The following is a 20362-nucleotide window of genomic DNA, read 5'->3' as shown; positions in this document are numbered from 1 at the left end:
CTCGGGCAGTTGGTAAGTTGTCTTATATCACTGTGACGATGTGTTTCTCTCTCAGGGGCTAAGTGTGAGAGTGACATAGATGAGTGTGACTCGGCACCCTGTCAGAATGACGGTCTCTGTAAGGATGGCATGGGAGACTTCCTCTGTCAGTGTAGACCTGGCTTTGTAGGTATGGAGACGTCACAACAACTACACACTGTCCTCCACATCATGACTGTCCACTGTCCTCCACGTCATGACTGTCCACTGTCCTCCATGTCATGACTGTCCACTGTCCTCCACATCATGACTGTCCACTGTCCTCCACATCATGACTGTCCACTGTCCTCCACATCACGACTGTCCACTGTCCTCCATGTCACGACTGTTCACTGTCCTCCATGTCATGACTGTCCACTGTCCTCCATGTCATGACTGTCCACTGTCCTCCATGTCATGACTGTCCACTGTCCTCCACGTCATGACTGTCCACTGTCCTCCACGTCATGACTGTCCACTGTCCTCCATGTCATGACTGTCCTCCGTCCTCCACGTCATGACTGTCCACTGTGCTCCACGTCATGACTGTCCACTGTCCTCCACTTCATGTCTGTCCACTGTCCTCCACGTCATGACTGTCCACTGTCCTCCACGTCATGACTGTCCTCTGTCCTCCACGTCATGACTGTCCACTGTCCTCCACTTCATGTCTGTCCACTGTCCTCCACGTCATGACTGTCCACTGTCCTCCACGTCATGACTGTCCACTGTCCTCCACGTCATGACTGTCCACTGTCCTCCACGTCATGACTGTCCACTGTCCTCCACGTCATGACTGTCCACTGTCCTCCACGTCATGACTGTCCACTGTCCTCCACGTCATGACTGTCCTCTGTCCTCCACGTCATGACTGTCCTCTGTCCTCCACGTCATGACTGTCCACTGTCCTCCACTTCATGTCTGTCCACTGTCCTCCACGTCATGACTGTCCACTGTCCTCCACGTCATGACTGTCCACTGTCCTCCACGTCATGACTGTCCACTGTCCTCCACGTCATGACTGTCCACTGTCCTCCACACAGACACATCTTCTTTGAGGATTTGTCAGACATTCAGTAGCCTGGGTGCTGTAATCTGTTTCTGCTTTGCCAAAACCTTTGTCTGGCAACAAGGCTGCATTTAGTACTATTTGATGGCAGATGTGTGTATATGACTGACTGCTGGTCCTCTGTCCTGTCCCAGGTTCTCTGTGCGAGGCAGAGGTGAATGAGTGTAGCTCCTTCCCCTGTCTGAACGAGGGAGTGTGTGTGGACGAGATCAACCAGTACACCTGCAGCTGTGCTGACGGCTTCACAGGTGGGATCACTCTGCCTCGCCCCCCTACCAGACTCCTTGGGCACTTCAGTTACCTGTATTCATAATTGCATGAACAGTGCATGAATATACTGCAGAGGCAGCCCCTTAAACATTTAAATTAAACCTAGCATTTGTAATAATCACAATGCCGCATTTTATGCAACGACTGCAGAAGGGAACACGTGTAAAATGATCACATGGCAAATTATTTATTTAATTTAAAACTATAATTATCATAATATGCCAAATAAAAATATTGTACTGCTAAAGGCAAAACCTACAAAACCAATTTGTTGAGCAACATCCACAAACAAATGCTTTAATTTATACAGCAAACATTCAATGCCAGCAATGGAATTAATTGAGTTCTCCAGTACACACGCAATAAGGCGTTATGATCAAAAACATGATATTTTGCCTTGTGATCAACAATACGACAACATCTTCAACCAGAGGGGACTGCTCCACTTAGTTTAGTGCCACCAAATTTGGCCAGACAGCTGGATTATGGAACACCCTGCCAACCAGTGCAGCTTAAATAGTACCCGCAAAACACTAGTCTCAACGTCAACAGTGAAGAGGTGACTCTGGGATGCTGGCCTTCTAGGCAGAGTTCCTCTGTCCAGTGTCTGTCTTCTTTTGCCCATCTTAATATTTTCTTTTTATTGGCCAGTCTTAGATATGGCTTTTTCTTTGCAACTCTGCCTAGAAGGCCAGCATCCTGGAGTCGCCTCTTCACTGTTGGCATTGAGACTGGTGTTTTGCGGGTACTATTTAATGAACCTGCCAGTTGAGGACTTGTGAGGCATCTGTTTCTCAAACTAGACACTCGAATGTGTCATCCATTCACCTACTCTGCGTCTCACAAAGACACAATGCAATGGTATGTTGTGCATGGTCCCTGAGAAATAAACAAAGAAATAAATCTGATCTTTTTCCTTTCTGTCTTCTAGGTTCCCGTTGTGAGCTGGAGATAGATGAGTGTCTGTCCAGTCCGTGTCTGAACGGGGGTGTGTGTGACGACCTGATGGGGGGGTACTCCTGCACCTGCCTCCCGGGCTTCTCTGGTTACCGCTGTGAGGTCAACGTGAATGAGTGTAACAGCGCCCCCTGTCTGAATGGAGGGACATGTCAGGACGCGGTCAACAACTTCAGGTGACAAGAAGGAACAGCTGACTGCTGTCAACCAACTAAGCAGTGGTGTACTTTTATTTATGGTCAACAACTTCAGGTGACAAGAAGGAACAGCTGACTGCTGTCAACCAACTAAGCAGTGGTGTACTTTTATTTATTTATGTTTTATTATATATAATCTTTTGCATATTTATGTTTTATTTATGTGGAAAATATGTTGAATTGTTTTCAAACTTGAGATTTTAGTGAAATATGGGTGGGACTTCAGTCAGTTATTCAGCATTTGTAAGGCTTAAAATAATATGATTGTGTATGAAGTGCACTGAACAGGTATATATGACAGTCTTCTCTCTCTGTATGCAGGTGTCAGTGTGTGGAGGGCTACCATGGCAGGCTGTGCCAGGTGGATGTTGATGAGTGTCAGGCTAACCTCTGTATCAACGGGGCCACCTGTATAGATGGACCGGGCTCCTACACCTGCCGCTGCCCTCCTGGGTTCAACGGAAGCAGGTGTGAGACAGGTATAGACGCCATGGAGGAGGAGTAGAGAGGGGGATGAGTGGAGGAGGGGTAGAGAGAGGGGGATGAGTGGGAGAGGGGTAGAGAGAGGGGGATGAGTGGAGGAGGAGCAGAGAGAGGGGGATGAGTGGAGGAGGGGTAGAGAGAGGAGCATGAGTGTATAAATGTTGGTACAATTTGAAGTTATTAAAATAATAAGTAGAAATAAATAAAAAGCGATTGCTGGAACCAACGAGTCTGTTGCTCAACCAGGAGTGGTTCATTTTTCTTACCTAAATGATTCAACAGAAAGGATCCTTTGTTGGGAGCACAAGCAGTAGAAAAGTAAATGTGAGGTTGCACTACTCATTGGAGGCATTGGTGCCGAACGTCTGGTTGTCTAATCGAAGGAAATTGCTTTCTTAAAGTTTGATTTCACAGCCTAATGGACTGGTCTGGTCCTTTTTTCTGGATCAATATCTATTTAATATGAATCAACAACTGCTCCTTTACTTAAAAATCCATTTTCATACACACATCATTTCTGGCCCAAAACACCTTTTCTCCTTCTAACCTCAATGACCTGGAAACTGCTCTTCCTATTTACTCCTAAAACTTTTTCCTAATAATTGTAATGTTTTTTTCACTCGTTTAAAGGCTAAACATTCTCTTCCCTTCAGAGATGTCGACCTCATTCAACCTGGATTTCGAGGTGTCGGGTATCCATGGTTATGTAATGATGGACGGGGTGATGCCTGCGCTGACGGAGATCACGTGTACGTTCTGGATGAGGTCATCAGACACCACCAACTACGGCACGCCCATCTCCTACGCCGTGGAGGAAAGTGACAACGCCTTCCTGCTCATAGACTACAACGGGTCAGTACTGACACACACATAGAGGGGAACATACATGTTCATGCACGACTAGGGAGAGTGACTAGGATGGATATAGTTGTTATTCTAGTCCACACAAAATGCTTTCTCTCTCTCTCTCTCTCTCTCTCTCTCTCTCTCTCTCTCTCTCTCTCTCTCTCTCTCTCTCTCTCTCTCTCTCTCTTTCTCTCTTCCCAGTTGGGTCCTATACATCAATGGTAAGGACAGGATCACAGACTGCCCGTCGGTAAACACAGGCCAGTGGCACCACATTGGGGTGTCATGGCGAAGCTGGGACGGGGACTGGAGGGTCTATATCAACGGAAACCCCTCAGATGGAGGGAAAGGCCTGTCCGTGGGCAGCACCATCCCAGGTGTAGTGCTATCCTGCTCATTCTACTGTATCATCTTAGTCCCTCATTGAGACCTCATTGTCTGCTGCTTAATAGTATCTACGTGTGGCATATCAAACAAGTAGAATGATTCTATTTTGCGGGTCTTAATGAAGTAATAGCAATGAGGTTTTGACATCTTTTAGGCTGATTTCATAGAACCAAAAGAATAGTGGTTAACCTCTGAACCTTGACCCTGCTCTGCAGGTGGAGGGGCACTGGTGCTGGGCCAGGACCAGGACCAGAGGGGTGAAGGCTTTAACCCCGTGGAGTCCTTCGTGGGGTCCCTCAGCCAGCTCCACATCTGGGACAGAGTTCTGGACCCACAACAAGTAAATCACACTGACACACACACACACACACACACACACACACACACACACACACACACACACACACACACACACACACACACACACACACACACACACACACACACACACACACACACACATTCAGACTGTCCCACTGCTTTATAACCTGAAACACACACACATTCGGACTGTCCTACTGCTTTATAACATGAAACACACACACACATTCGGACTGTCCTACTTCTTTATGACCTGAAACACACACACATTCAGACTGTCCTACTGCTTTATAACCTGAAACACACACTCACAGACGAGAACAGTAGCTGCTGTGTCACTATCTGAATAGAACTACTAGCTTGGTTTGCAGATCTGTTTCTGTTCTAGAACTTGTTTTTCATTGTCACGATCATCATGCTTGACACACAAAAGAGTTGTCTCAAGCAGAAGGATACTGTTGTCCAGGCTACATAACTACAGTATATGAACTAGCAACTGGCTCTCCAACTTTTCTAGCATGAGAGCTACTTTATAAAAAAATGAAACATGTCACAAGCCACTGATTTTCTTCTAGGTTTCAAATAAGCACATTCTCCTCTTCTCTTCTCCGCTGCAACTCTTCCCCGGGTCCTTAGTGTACAAGAGAAAGTAGTGCACTATGTTTTCTGTCAATATACCTGGTATATATTTTCCCAAATTATGTTCTCAGTTATATTTTTCACTCTTAAAATTATTCATAGAGAAAGAACAGAATTGAATGTTCTGTTCCAGAAAATTATGTCATAGCTTTAGAAGCTTCGGATAGGCTAATTGACATAATTTGACTCAATTAGAGGTGTACCTGTGGATGTACTTCAAGGCCTACCTTCAAACTCAGTTCCTCTTTGCTTGACATCATGGGAAAATCAAAAGAAATCAGCCAAGACCTCAGAAACAAAATTGTAGACCTCCACAAGTCTCGTTCATCCTTGGGAGCAACTTCCAAATGCATGAAGGTACCACGTTCATCTATACAAACAATAGTACGCAAGTATAAACAGCATAGAACCACGCAGCCGTCATACCGCTCAGGAAGGAGACTTGTTCTTCTAGAGAGGAAGTACTTTGGTGCGAAAAGTGCAAATCAATCCCAGAATAACAGCAAAGGACCTTGTGAAGATGCTGGAGGAAACGGTACAAAAGTATCTATATCCACAGTAAAACTAGTCCTATATTGACATAACCTGAAAGGCCGCTCAGCATGGAAGAAGCCACTGCTCCAAAACCGTCTTTAAAAAAGCTAGACTATGGTTTGCAACTGCACATGGGGACAAAGAGCGTACTTTTGGAGAAATGTCTTCTGGTCTGATGAAACAAAAATAGAACTGTTTGGCCGTAATGACCATCGTTATGTTTGGAGGAAAAAGGGGGAGGCTTGCAAGCCGAAGAATACCATCCCAACCACGAAGCACGGGGGTGGCAGCATCATGTTGTGGGTGTGCTTTGCTGCAGGAGGGTCTGGTGCACTTCACAAAATTGATGGCATCATGAGGGAGGGAAAATTGTGTGGATATATTGAAGCAACATCTCAAGACATCAGTCAGGAAGTTAAAGCTTGGTCGCAAATGGGTCTTCCAAATGGACAATGACCTCAAGCATACTTCCAAAGTAGTGGCAAAATGGCTTAAGGACAACAAAGTCAAGGTATTAGAGTGACCATCACAAAGCCCTGACCTCAATCCTACAGAAGATTTGTGAGCAGAACTGAAAAAGTGTGCGAGCAAGGAGGCCTACCCACCTGATTCAGTTATACCAGCTCTGTCAGGAGGAATGGGCCAAAATTCACCCAACTTATTGTGGGAAGCAATTTAAACAATTTAAAGGCAATTCTGCCAAATGCTCATTGAGTGTATTTAATCTTCTGACCCACTGGGAATGTAATGAAAGAAATGAAAGCTTAAATAAATCATTCTCTCTACTATTATTCTGACATTTCACATTCTTAAAATAAATGGTGATCCTAACTGACCTAAAACAGGATTTTAACTAGGATTAAATGTCAGGAATTGTGAAACTTCAACTGTATGTGTGTGAACCACCAAATCATTTTCTGTACCTCTGCCCCATGAAGTGACCTCCATATTTCTCCGTAGATCAAGATCCTAGCCAGCACCTGCCCAGGGAAAAACATCAGAGGCAACGTCCTGGCCTGGCCTGACTTCCTCAACGGGGTGGTAGGGAGAGTGAAGACGAACCCCAACTGCATCTTCTGCGCTGGTGAGGGACACATATAGGATCAGCTTACACTGGCCAAGTCCTAACCTTAACCATAGGTGGAGGGGGAACAAAACAGATTTTAAATCAGTGTAGAAAAACATCAACCCACAACATTCTCCTATTTGTGTTTGTCAGACTGCCCCCAGCTAGAGAATGCAGTGCCTCACCTGCGTGCGTCTAGTCCAGCGGTCAGTCCCGGGTCTCAGACGCAGCTTTCCTGTGTTCCCGGCTTCTACCTGGTGGGGGAGCCACTGCTGCAGTGTCACAACAAGGGAGAGTGGAGCCACGCCCTGCCTCGCTGTGAACGTGAGGGACCATTAGTTACACGCACACATCCACGCATGAACGTAGAGACACACACACACACACACACACACACACACACACACACACACACACACACACACACACACACACACACACACACACTAACACACACACACACACACACACAAAGCAGAGGTTACATTTGAGTCATCTATGTCCATAAGCATGGCCTCAGTAATACAGAACAACCATCAAAAAGCAACAAACACCAAGACCATTCCAACCCCAACATTTCCACCTATCTGACCTGAGTACTGTCTATCTATAGGAGTATCAGATGGGGTAATACTATCTCCATTCACAACCAAACATTTATCATATAACCTGTGTATATCTATCTGTATAGGAGTGAAGTGTGGTTCTCCTTGGCCCCTGGAGCATGGTCTGTTCCAGGGTGCCGACTACCATGCAGGCAGCTCTGTGGTGTACCAGTGTAACCCAGGGTTCTACCTGCTGGGGGACGCCAAGGTCCTCTGTACCAACAGTGGGAAGTGGGGAGGCAACACGCCCGCCTGCCTGGGTAAGACTGAAACGGACACAGTGGATGAATATAAACGATGTCATACTCACACTATATGCATCATACAATTCATGTACATCTACCGTATTTAGAGTGCATGTAAATGAATACAATGTTTTCCATCAGCGCAGAGTATAACGACATGCGTGTGTCCATACAGATGTGGATGAGTGTGCACTGGGCTCAGACTGTGATGAACACTCCAGCTGTCAGAACACAGACGGCTCCTACACCTGCACCTGTATCCACCCCTACAGCGGAGACGGGAAGAACTGCACAGGTAACACACACATACTGTAACCTACTCTAGGCCTGGACCACATACCACCTGAGCCAAAGGTTTTCCCCCGGTCAGTTCATGTGGTCAGGAAAATCACATTTCCCTAACAATTACATTCTTCCTAGTTATAGGACAAGTTTCAGAACCTCTTCGCCACAGTACTGTATAGCAATGCCTCTCGTGCCTTTTGCTTCATCGTCATCAAACATCTACAGTTCACCTCTGCCAAATGTTTTAATCCATTCTTATCTGTTGGCACTTCAAGGTGCAGTAGCTTCAGTATCAAACCTTTTTTCTCTCTGTATGTATGTTATCAATCTAGAACCAGTGAAGTGTGAGAACCCGGGGGCTCCAGAGTTCGGCTATAAGGACGGTATTAACTTCCTGATGGGAAGTGAGGTCGTGTTCACCTGCGAGGAAGGCTACGAGCTGATTGGCTCATCTCACGTCCTATGCCTGGAGACAGGAAGCTGGAATGGTGTTTTCCCGTACTGCAGAGGTATGGAGGACACCAACATGGTTATATGTAATATATGCTGTAGTGATAATGATAATCATGATAGAATCATAATAATGTAATCATAATAATGATAATCATGATATGAGCATAATAATGATATATTCATAAAATGAATATTATAAAATAATCATAATCATAATTATTATCATCATAATATATGGCATGCCCTACTCAAGTGTTCTGCTTGGGTTTCTATATCATCTCAAAAATAATCTTGTTTTCACATATTGCTTTGTTGTCACTATCAGTAGAGATCCAGCATTGTTATGTACGATATGTTAATTTTTCCAGAAATACCCAGTTTCATGACAGCCCATTTACATTTGAGTAATCTAGCACAACCCTCTTATCCATGAGGTACTTAGATAACTGTATAAATAACACAATTATCCTCATTATGCCCATCATGCCTTCATAGCTCTCAGATCTGCCTAACCAAAGCCTTCAGTCACAGCGGTTATAATGGAGGCTTGATGTTGGGTAACGAGCAACAAATGCTAACTGTTTGTTTTTCTCCTGAACACTCATACTCTCTCTCTGCCTCACTCTCTCTCTTTGTCTCACTCTCTCTCTCTGTCTCACTATCTCTCTCTGTCTCACTCTCTCTCTTTGTCTCACTCTCTCTCTCTCTGTCTCACTCTCTCTCGCTGTCTCACTCTCTCTTTCTCTCTCTCTCAAAATCAACTGGCATATAAATGTCCTGACCGTGTGTGTGTGTGTGTGTGTGTGTGTGTGTGTGTGTGTGTGTGTGTGTGTGTGTGTGTGTGTGTGTGTGTGTGTGTGTGTGTGTGTGTGTGTGTGTATAATGGGTGATTATGTGCTGTGCAGCTGGCTCTTTGTCTGCCCTGTACTGTTGAAACAGAATCTTCCTACTGCACCGTTGGCAGGGCCGGCTGAAAAGCCTCTGGACCGGGTCGCTGGCCACTGGCTCTATTCCTAACCCACACTGGTTCTGGATCTATTCCTAACCCACACTGGTTCTGGATCTATTCCTAACCCACACTGGTTCTGGATCTATTCCTAACCCACACTGGTTCTGGATCTATTCCTAACCCACACTAGTTCTGGATCTATTCCTAACCCACACTGGTTCTGGATCTATTCCTAACCCACACTGGTTCTGGATCTATTCCTAACCCACACTGGTTCTGGATCTATTCCTAACCCACACTGGTTCTGGATCTATTCCTAACCCACACTAGTTCTGGATCTATTCCTAACCCACACTGGTTCTGGATCTATTCCTAACCCACACTGGTTCTGGATCTATTCCTAACCCACACTGGTTCTGGATCTATTCCTAACCCACACTGGTTCTGGATCTATTCCTAACCCACACTAGTTCTGGATCTATTCCTAACCCACACTGGTTCTGGATCTATTCCTAACCCACACTGGTTCTGGATCTATTCCTAACCCACACTGGTTCTGGATCTATTCCTAACCCACACTGGTTCTGGATCTATTCCTAACCCACACTAGTTCTGGATCTATTCCTAACCCACACTGGCTCTGGATCTATTCCTAACCCACACTGGCTCTGGATCTAAGCCTTGCAGGGGAACCTAGCCTGAGTGCCAGTCTGTTTGTGCTATCATGCATGGTTTGGCATGACAAGCGGTTGGCATGATAGCACTTAACCCCCCACAATAACAGCTCCCCGGGCACACAGTGCCCCTGTGCCTCTCCCCCCAAAAATTATGTGTGGAGGGGTTGGGTTAAAAGAGGAAGTAACATTTTGGTTAGACCTTGTGCGCAATTGACCAATTAAGTGATCTTAATAAATATTATGGATAGATACATGTCAGTATATGGACAACGACTCCCATTGTTAGGACGGAGAGACATGTATCTTGTCAGTATATCAATAATCTTTGATTAAGATCACTTAATCAAACGAGGCTCAGAACCTTCTGGAAGGAGTTTACTAGAACTGATCAGCCCTACATGGTATTGTGTTGTTCTTCAGCCCTCTCGTGTGGAAGGCCCTCTGTCCCAGAGAATGCTGTGATGAAGGGCACCAACTTCACGTTTGGAAGCAAGGTGACTTTCAGGTACCACCATCAGCCATTTACAACAAGTGGCACGCTTACAAAGTAGACCATTTAGACATAACAACAGTATGAATTTGCTGTTGCATTGAGATAATAATGCTGTGGCATTGAGATAATAATGCTGTTGCATTGAGATAATAACGCTGTTGCATTGAGATAATGCTGTGACATTGAGATAATAATGCTGTTGCATTGAGATAATAATGCTGTTGCATTGAGATAATAATGCCGTTGCATTGAGATAATAATGTTGTTGCATTGAGATAATGCTGTTGCATGGAGATAATAATGTTGTTGCATTGAGATAATAATGCCGTTGCATTGAGATAATAATGTTGTTGCATTGAGATAATGCTGTTGCATGGAGATAATAATGTTGTTGCATTGAGATAATAATGCCGTTGCATTGAGATAATAATGTTGTTGCATTGAGATAATAATGTTGTTGCATTGAGATAATGCTGTTGCATGGAGATAATAATGTTGTTGCACTTGAGATAATGCTGTTGCATTGAGATAATAATGTTGTTGCACTTGAGATAATGCTGTTGCATTGAGATAATGCTGTTGCATTGAGATAATAATGTTGTTGCATTGAGATAATAATGTTGTTGCATTGAGATAATAATGTTGTTGCATTGAGATAATAATGCTGTTGCATTGAGATAATAATGCTTTTGCATTGAGATAATAATGCCGTTGCATTGAGATAATGCTGTTGCATTGAGATAATAATGTTGTTGCGTTGAGATAATAATATTGTTGCATTGAGATAATGCTTTTGCATTGAGATAATGCTGTTGCATTAATAGTTAAGTGAGATAAAAGAGCTTCTCCTCTTTATTTTCTCTTTCCAATTGAGATATCGTATAGGAGAGGTATTCAACTCTCACCCTACGAGGTCTGGAGCCTGCTGGTTTTCTGTTCTACCTGATAATTAATTGCACACACCTGGTGTCCCAGGTCTAAATCAGTTCCTGGTTAAAGGGGAACAATGAAAAAATGCAGTGGAACTGGCTTCAAGGTCCAGAGTTGAGTTTGAGGGCTGTCTAGTGTATAATATACAGTATATTACAGTAAGTAAAGATACCAACAAACACATGTATATAATGGGAGTTAAGCTGAAATTAAACCTCTATTTATATTGCCACATCTCCCATATTCCCCCATTATGAATGCACGTACACTATTCCCTTTCATCCACTCCAGCTGTGTTAAGGGGTTTGTCCCAGGTGACCCCTATGAGATCCAGTGTCAGCCCAATCTGAAGTGGAGCAGTGCGCCCCCTGTCTGTCAGCCAGTCACCTGCGGGGAACCTCCACACGTAGACAACGCAGATTTCACCCTCAAAGGGAAAACCTACCTGTCGACAGTGATCTACAGCTGTGCAGAGGGATACAGGTTAGGATGGAATGTCTGTCCTGGTTTGTCATTTCTGTTCTTATATCCACGTAGTGTCTCAGTGTTGGACGCTGATCTAGGATCAGGTCCCCCCCCCCCAACTGTCCATATAATCCTATTAATTATGCTCTAAAAGGTCGAAACTGATTCTAGACCAGCAGTCCCAGGTCGTATAGGTCGTATAAAGGGTTCATAAAAGGACAAGGTACATTTACATCTAAAATAATAAGACGTTCATTAATCAATAGATTGAAGCGCCTGCCTGGATGCAATGACTTTGAAAGTGGTAGTTAGTAATATATGATAGTAATAATTGGCTGTTGTTTCATACTGCTTTACGGGGACTGTAAAGCTAAGCAACAACATGTATTCAATCCACAATGCTGAACATGTGCATGTAACATAGAAACATCTCTATTTTAAATATTTTGATCTTGAACAATGTTTATTTGACCTATGGTCAGCGCCATCTTAAATTGCCTACCAGTGACGCCACAATGGCAATATGGCAATTTCTAGATACAGTTAGCTGGCGTTCTTAAGCCTAGTGTTTCCCTTCCCCTTTAAATGTGTTGTGAGTGTATGTGTATAAGTATGACACAGTGTGTGTGCAAAAGGCATTCGTGTGTTAAAGGCCCAGTGCAGTCAAAATAATATTTTTTTCCTATGTTTTCTATCATATTGTACAACAGCTAACAAAACTAACACTGTAAAAGTGTGAAAAAATGTCATCAGTGCTATTTCCTGATAGTTGCTGGTTGAAATTATAATCTACACAGCACTTTCTAATCAGCAGGTTTGCATGGGCGGGAGATTCGGCTTTCCATGGTGACATCACCATGTGGTAAATTTCTAGCAAAATTCTTGCTTGTATTTTTTGTTGTTGTTGCAAAAAACAAACTATTTGCCCGTTTTAATGGACAGTCGATTACAGTAAGGTAATAATTGTTATCCAGAAATGATTTGATATTGATATAAAAACTACTGCTTTGGGTCTTTAAGACTGCAGGGCTCTGAGGAGGTGGTGTGTGAGGCATCAGGAGAGTGGAGCAGCCCTGCCCCTCTCTGCGCCAGTGTCCACTGTGGAGACCCCCCCGCCCTCCGGGACTCAGTGACCATGGGGGACGACCACACCCTGGGCAACAAGGTGCACTACGTCTGCAAAGAAGGGTAAATACTGTCAACCATGTTTCATTAGTTATACGTTATCAGCGTGTTAACTCAATTGAGGCCTTGCCACGCATTTGTAAGAGACCTGACTGGACAAGACTACCTCAATGTTAGCATTATAGTTATTATCATTAAAGTCAAGTAGTAGTTCATGTAGTTATAGTACAGTAGTAATGGTGTGTATATATATGATTGTGTATGTTTACTTTTTGTTACATTGTTTAGATGTATTACCTCCTGCCCTGATCTTCATTGATTGGCTCGGTGTCCCCACAGCTACACTCTGATTGGACCAGAGTCCAGAGAGTGCCTGTCGACTGGCCAATGGAGTCCCACTTCCGCTCAGTGTGTCCCCCGCTCCTGTGGCCCCCCCCCTTCCATAGACCACGCCCTTGCTGTCGCCGGCCACCAGCTGTTTGGCGACACGGCCAACTACTTCTGCACGGACGGCTACACCGCTGGCAACAACTCCAAGGTTACTCATCTATTTTATTGCCCTTCATGTTTAAAATGTCTTTCATGCTGTTGTTTTAAAGTAAAGTGTGTTGCGATTCTAAACGCAAATTTAAATAAAGTTTGATTTGATTTAAAGGTGGTCTGCAATGCCCAGGGATTGTGGGCGCCCCCCGAAGGCCAGGAGGCCCCTCATTGCATCGCCACCTTCTGCCAACGCCCACCTGACCTGCCCCATGCCATCTTGGACTCGGTCAACAAACCCAAGTACGCCAGCAACACAGAGCTCAACTACAAATGCGAAGAGGGCTTCATCCTCAACACGACCTCCAAATTGAAATGCATGATGGGAGGGGAGTGGACGCCCTCACCATACGAAGTGGGTTGCGTGCCGGTGCGGTGCTCCAAACCGGGGGGCATCGAGAAGGGGTATGTGAGTGGGACCAACTATAGTTTTGGAGCGATGGTGGCTTATAGCTGTGATAAGGGTTTCCTGATCCAAGGGGAGAAGAGGAGGACATGTGAGGCCAATGGAAAGTGGGGTGGGGTCCTGCCTGTCTGCCAGCCTGTCTCCTGCCCGTCCCCACCGTCACTCGAGAATGGATTCATCCAGGTATGTTGTTCCTCTGCTCAAATTCATGTCAAAGCTCAATGTAACAAGATGTAGAAAAAAATGTACTTTATTCAATATAAACAGAAACATTGTACATTTTGCAAATCCCATAAGTGATTCGAAATAACTAAAAGGTCGATTTCAGAGTTCCCACTTATTCCTGTGCTTGGTCATCTTATTCGATCATAGAGAAAAAACAAGTTACATTCTTTCTGGCAAGATATCACGTGTCATCTCAATCAGAACACAGTGTACTCTGTATCATAAAACATCGTATTTTGTGTTCCAACCCACAGAACGAAGGTAATTTCATCTTCAACAGCAAGGTGACATATGCGTGCGACGACGGCTACCGACTGACCGGCCATCCGGAGAGAGTGTGCCAGGCCAACCGCCAGTGGTCCAACGGCGACCCGCCCGTCTGCCACATCCTGACCTGCGATAACCCGCCCATCATCCTACATGGCCAATACCGTGGCTCCGTTGGCTCCGTCTTCGAGGTGGGCCACAAGGTTGAGTACGTCTGCGACGAGGGCTACGAGCTAACCGGAGATGCTGTGTGGATGTGTCTGAAGTATGGCAGGTGGGACAAGTCGAGTCATCCACGCTGCTCGCTGGTCCATTGCCCAGAACCGCCCCTAGATGAGAACCACCTGATTCTACGTAGTTTGGACTCTGGAATTGTGGAACTGTCCTGCGAGGATGGCTATGTTCTCCACGGCGCCCGGACCCTCCGCTGCACCCTCGCCCAGGAGTGGAACGACACCTTCCCTGTCTGCAAGCAGGTGTTTTGCGGTCCTCCGCCCGAGGTGGCATTTGGTGACCCGTCATCGGCACCGTTGTCTGCTCCATCCTATTTCGGCTCGGTGGTGAGCTACTCCTGCATGGACGGATTTACTCTGAGGAAGGAAGGGTCTGTGACCTGCCAGGCAGACGGATATTGGAGCAGTCCTGTCCCAGAGTGCATCCCAGTAGAGTGTCCCCAACCTGTAGAGATAGCTAACGGCATAGTGGACGTTCAGGGACTGATGTACCTCAGCACGGCTCTCTACAGCTGTAAACCTGGGTATAGCTTGGTTGGTAACGCTACAGTACTCTGTGGTGAAAGTGGGCTCTGGATCGGAGGTGTACCTTCCTGTCAACCAATCGAGTGTCCCGTCCCGAAAGAGATACCCAATGGGAAGGTGGCATATACCAAACTCCAGTTCAACCACGTGGTCAACTTCTCCTGTCATCGCGGTTACCGTCTACATGGTCCCAAGACGCTGAAGTGTCTAGCGAACGGGGAGTGGGACCAGGGGACGCCCGTGTGCGTCCAGATCTACTGCGCTCCACCGAACCCCATAGACAACGGCTTTGTGGAGGGTCTCGACCACAAGTTCGGCGTCACCATCTTCTACAGCTGTTTCCCCGGCTTCCAATTGGTCGGCCAGAACCACCTGACCTGTGAGGAGTTCGGTTGGTCCAGTTCCGTCCCAGTCTGCATCCCCTCTGACTGCGGCCTTCCCCCTCATATCGACTTCGGCGAGTATTCGAGGCTCTTGGATCCGAATGCGGAGCTAGCCGGGAGGGACGCTGCTATAACCTCCAGGCCTATAGGTGGTGCTACAGTGCCATTATCACCCATGGATATGAGTTTCCTGCATGGGACTGTAATAGTGTACCGCTGCCATAAGAGCTATGAGCTTACAACCTCTACTGCCTTAGTGTGCCTGGAGGAGGGGAGGTGGAACGGGACAGCTCCCATGTGTGTTCCTGCCGAGTGTGAGGATCCGCCAAGCCCGGACCACGGTTCTGTGAACGTCACAGACACATCCCTGGGTAGCCTGGTGAAGTACAGCTGTGAGGAGGGCTACGAGTTAGAGGGGGAGTCAGTCAGACAGTGTGTGGCGGGCCGACAGTGGAGCGACGTACCGCCTGTCTGCCGACCTATATCCTGCGGTGACCCGGGTGGCATCGATAACGGCTCGGCCGAGGGAGACTCCTTCCTGTATCTGGAGGTGTTGCGTTACGAGTGTAGTTCCGGGTTCATCCTGAAGGGCGGTGACACCAGGACCTGTAAGTCAGATGGGAAGTGGGATGCTGAGAAGCCTTGGTGTGAGCCTATCTCCTGTGGCTCTCCCGTCATTCCTAGTGATGTCACTGTGACAGGGAAGGAACATACGTTTAACAAACATGTAGCGCTGAGCTGTAAGTCCGGCTTTCTCCTACAAGGCCCCTCTGTTAGTGTCTGTCAGGCTGATGGTACCTGGAGTCATGGGTCGCCTGAGTGCCGTCCAGCCCACTGCGGTAGACCAGCATCCATCCCCAACGGTCGAGTCCTGGGCTCTGACTTTGGCTACAGCCGTGAGGTGTGGTATGAGTGTGAGGAGGGGTACATCCTCAGCGGTGGCGAACCCAAACGGATGTGTCGAGGGGACGGACTCTGGGGGGAAGGACCCACCCCTCGCTGTGACATCATCGCCTGTGACCCGCCGCAGGACATCAGCCACGGTTACCTCAACGGCTCCAGCTTCCACTATGATGATGTCGTGGAGTATGTGTGTTTCGACGGGTACGAGGTCTTCGGTGACCCCGTCTTACGCTGTTCCGCCCAAGGCCATTGGGTCGGGACGGTACCGGAGTGCCGCACCTGCCTCTGCACCCCTCCAGTGTTAAAATACGGGGTGGTGCTGGGGCACGACCACGCCTGCGGCGACCGCGTCTTCTTCCTCTGCGACGAGGGCTATAAGGTCCTGGGGCCGGCGGCTGCAACTTGTGAGAAGGGCGGGGTGTGGAGCCCGGGTGTTCCTGTGTGTGGCCGGGGTAGGTGCGTGGCTGCCCCGCCTGCAGTACCCCATGCTGTCCTGCAGGGCGCCAGTGCCACTGTCCCAGACACAGTTACCTACATGTGCAGGCCGGGTTACCAGATGAAGGGGTCCTACCCCCATGTTACCTGTGGCAGGGAGGGCAGGTGGGGCGAGGTGAGGATCAGCTGTGAGCCCATCTCCTGTGGAGAGCCAACTGCTAAACAACATGCCCACATGGTGGGAGAGATGTTCACCTTCGGAAGCCAGATCCAATATAGGTGAATTTGAACTTCTGTATCTTTCAGAGAGTTAAAACCTCTTTGTTCATATAGGTGTTAGAGAAGTTATATTCAAGTAGATAGTATGATATTTATTATCCCTCTTTCTCTCCCTCTTCCCGCCCCTCTTTCTCGCTCTCTCACATCCTCTCTCCCTCATTCTCGTTCTCTTCCTGTCTCTCTCCCTCCCTCACCGACATCGCCCATTTCTCTCTCTCTCTCTCTCTCTCTCTCTCTCTCTCTCTCTCTCTCTCTCTCACTCTAGGTGTGATGAGGGGTATGAGCTGACCAGCCAGTCTGACTCTCTGACCTGTCAATATGACGGCACCTGGTCTAAACACATCATCAGGTGCCGCCCCGCCCCATGCCTGCTCCCTGCCAACCTCACCACCCACGTCCTGGTCACGGGGGAGGATCTCACCCCTGTAGGGGGGACTGTCACCTTCTCCTGCCCACCTGGGTTCCTCCTGCAGGGGCCAGGCCTGGCAGAGTGTCTGGTAAGACCGTTTTAATGCACTGAAAACATGGAGATGATTTACACACAATTTACATCCACTCAAGTGTCGACATGGTCAATGTGTTGCAATGGTCAGTCGCTGGATAACATTTTAATATAATATACACTGAGTGCACCAAACATTAGCAGCCCCTTTTGCCCTCAAATCAGCCTCAATTCGATGGGGAGTGGACTCAAGGTGTCGAAAGTGTTCTGGTCCATGTTGACTCCACAGGGATGCTGGTCCATGTTGACTCCAATGCTTCCTTCGGTTGTGTCAACATGGCTGGATGTCCTTTGGGTGGTGGACCATTCTTGATACACATAGGAAACTGTTGAGCATTTAAAAACCCAGCAGCATACAGTTCTTGACACTCAAACCGTTGCGCTGACACCTACTACCATACCCCGTTCAAAGGCACTTAAATATTTTGTCCTACCCATTCACCCTTTGAATGGTACACATACACAATCCATGTCTCATTTGTGCCAAGGCTTAAAAATCCTTCTTTAACCTGTCTGCTCCCCTTCATCTACACTGATTGAAGTGGATTTAACAAGTGACATCAATAAGGGATCATACATTTCACGCGGATTCACCTGGTCAGTCTGTGTCATGGAAAGAGCAGGTGTTCCTAATGATTTGTACACTCAGTGTGTTCCACAATACACACAACTTTCTCATTTCTACTTTTTTTACTCTAGACAGTTCTCTGGTCCGTAATCACATTTCTCTCAATCCTTCCTATGTTCTTTCTGGCTTTTCATCATTTACATTTTAGTCGTTTAGCATCTAGCGCGATTTACAGATCCACCATTCACAGATGTTTACAGAACATGAATTAATGTCATGATTATTAACTCATTCTGTTGTTGTAGCTGGGTGGTAGCTGGTCTCCAGGCCTCTCCTCTGTCTCCTGTGTTCTGGTGGTTTGTGAGAAACCTCCTCCTCTTCCTCATGGTATCTCTAAGGGGGACAGTTACAGCTGCGGAGACATCGTCTTGTACACCTGCTTGTCTGGGTTTGAGATGAAGGTAATATCTGATACAAAATTGTATTATTACAATATTTACATTACAATATTATTACAGAAAAGAGAAAAATATAGACAATTTAGCTTGAATTTCAAATAAAATACAATTTTATTTGTTATATGCGCCAAATACAACAGATGTACTGTAGACCTTACCGAGAAATGCTTACTGACAAGCCCTTAACCAACAATGCAGAAATACACCAGAAAATTACATAAAAATATTGAGGTATATACAGGGGGTACCAGTACCGAGTCAATGTGCAGGGGTATAGGTTAGTCAAGGTAATTTGTAAAGTGATAATAAATAGATAATAAACAGCGAGTAGCAGCATTGTAAAAACAGATGGGGGGGGGGGTTAATGTAAACAGTCCGGGTGGCCATTTGATGAATTGTTCAGAATTCTTATGGCTTGGGGGTGGGAGCTGTTAAGGAGCCTTTTTGTGCAAAACCTCATTGATCATAATATTCTGAGTGCATGGAATTGAGTGCATGGAATCTTTCCAATTGCTACAGTGAGAAATCGAATAAATTCTACTTTCACTCTTACTTTGGGTGAAAAGTAATCTGCTAATGCCTGGGCTAATGTTCCATTACTGGAAATAACATGATGCAATTTCCTATAAAATGGTGGGTCATAATGTTAGCAGAGAAAGCTGAGTCACTGAGAGAAAGCTGAGTCACTGTATGTTTACAGAGAGATTCACAATGCCCGGTGTGTTACGGTTTTCCTCCGTCGAAGGAGAGTCGGACCAAAATGCAGCGTGGTATTTTTGATACATGTTTAATGACGATGAAAAAATGAACAATACAAAAACAACAAGCGGACCGTGAAAACCTATACAGCCTATCTGGTGACAACAAACACAGAGACAGGAACAATCACCCACAAAACACTCAAAGAATATGGCTGCCTAAATATGGTTCCCAATCAGAGACAATGATAAACACCTGCCTCTGATTGAGAACCACTCCAGACAGCCATAGACTATGCTAGATACCCCCACTAAACCACACACCCAATACCTAACAAAACCCCAAGACAAAACACACCACAATAAACCCATGTCACACCCTGGCCTGACCAAAATAATAAAGAAAACACAATATACTTTGACCAGGGCGTGACACAGTGTCTATTTGGTGTATACAGTATGTCTTCAGTGTTTAATACTGTGACTCACCTTGTTACAGGGAGACTCTGTGCAAACCTGTCAAGGAGATAGAACATGGAATGGGGCTCAGCCTACCTGTGTCGGTAAGTGTGTGCGTGTTTGCGTTTGAGCACACGTCCAATCCGTTCATTCATGCAATGCTTATGAACCCCATTTAACTCCAGTTTCCTTCTTCCATCTTGTGCGTCCTCAGCTGTGTCGTGTGGTCCACCTCCCTCAGTGGAGAATGCAGAGTTACAGGCATCAGGGGAGACGTACCAGAGCAACGTCAGCTATGCTTGCAACCCTGGCCTACATCTAATTGGTCCACAGAACCTCACCTGTTTGGCCAACGGAACATGGAGTTTGCCTGCACCAACGTGTGAAGGTATGAGTTATTCCTACTTCATCGTATTGTCCACAGTCTGTATCTGTTCAAATGTCTCCTAAGCAATGGTTTTGGAAAT

The 20362-nt window shown here is 46.2% G+C and overlaps 1 protein-coding gene across 1 annotated transcript in view; it reads left to right on the top strand.

Moving 5' to 3' along the window:
* The window catches only part of LOC135510481 (sushi, von Willebrand factor type A, EGF and pentraxin domain-containing protein 1-like), a 160141-nt gene that overhangs the window by 112149 nt on the left and 27630 nt on the right, over positions 1-20362 (top strand). Inside the window, exons 22-43 of the mRNA XM_064931454.1 lie at positions 56-169; positions 1222-1335; positions 2289-2490; positions 2833-2990; positions 3648-3846; positions 4042-4217; positions 4443-4567; positions 6682-6805; positions 6941-7111; positions 7479-7652; positions 7813-7932; positions 8255-8431; positions 10422-10506; positions 11716-11907; positions 12910-13077; positions 13354-13552; positions 13670-14143; positions 14440-17210; positions 17476-17707; positions 18586-18741; positions 19936-19999; positions 20110-20283. Coding sequence (XP_064787526.1) covers positions 56-169; positions 1222-1335; positions 2289-2490; positions 2833-2990; positions 3648-3846; positions 4042-4217; positions 4443-4567; positions 6682-6805; positions 6941-7111; positions 7479-7652; positions 7813-7932; positions 8255-8431; positions 10422-10506; positions 11716-11907; positions 12910-13077; positions 13354-13552; positions 13670-14143; positions 14440-17210; positions 17476-17707; positions 18586-18741; positions 19936-19999; positions 20110-20283 — 6369 coding nt within the window. The remainder of the gene's footprint in view (positions 1-55; positions 170-1221; positions 1336-2288; positions 2491-2832; positions 2991-3647; positions 3847-4041; positions 4218-4442; positions 4568-6681; positions 6806-6940; positions 7112-7478; positions 7653-7812; positions 7933-8254; positions 8432-10421; positions 10507-11715; positions 11908-12909; positions 13078-13353; positions 13553-13669; positions 14144-14439; positions 17211-17475; positions 17708-18585; positions 18742-19935; positions 20000-20109; positions 20284-20362) is intronic.

This window comes from Oncorhynchus masou, chromosome 23 (genome assembly GCF_036934945.1).
Source record: "Oncorhynchus masou masou isolate Uvic2021 chromosome 23, UVic_Omas_1.1, whole genome shotgun sequence".
Classification (NCBI taxonomy): Eukaryota; Metazoa; Chordata; class Actinopteri; order Salmoniformes; family Salmonidae; genus Oncorhynchus; species Oncorhynchus masou.
The sequence above is the reverse complement of the archived record's forward strand: the minus strand, read 5'-3'. Positions and strand labels throughout refer to the sequence as shown.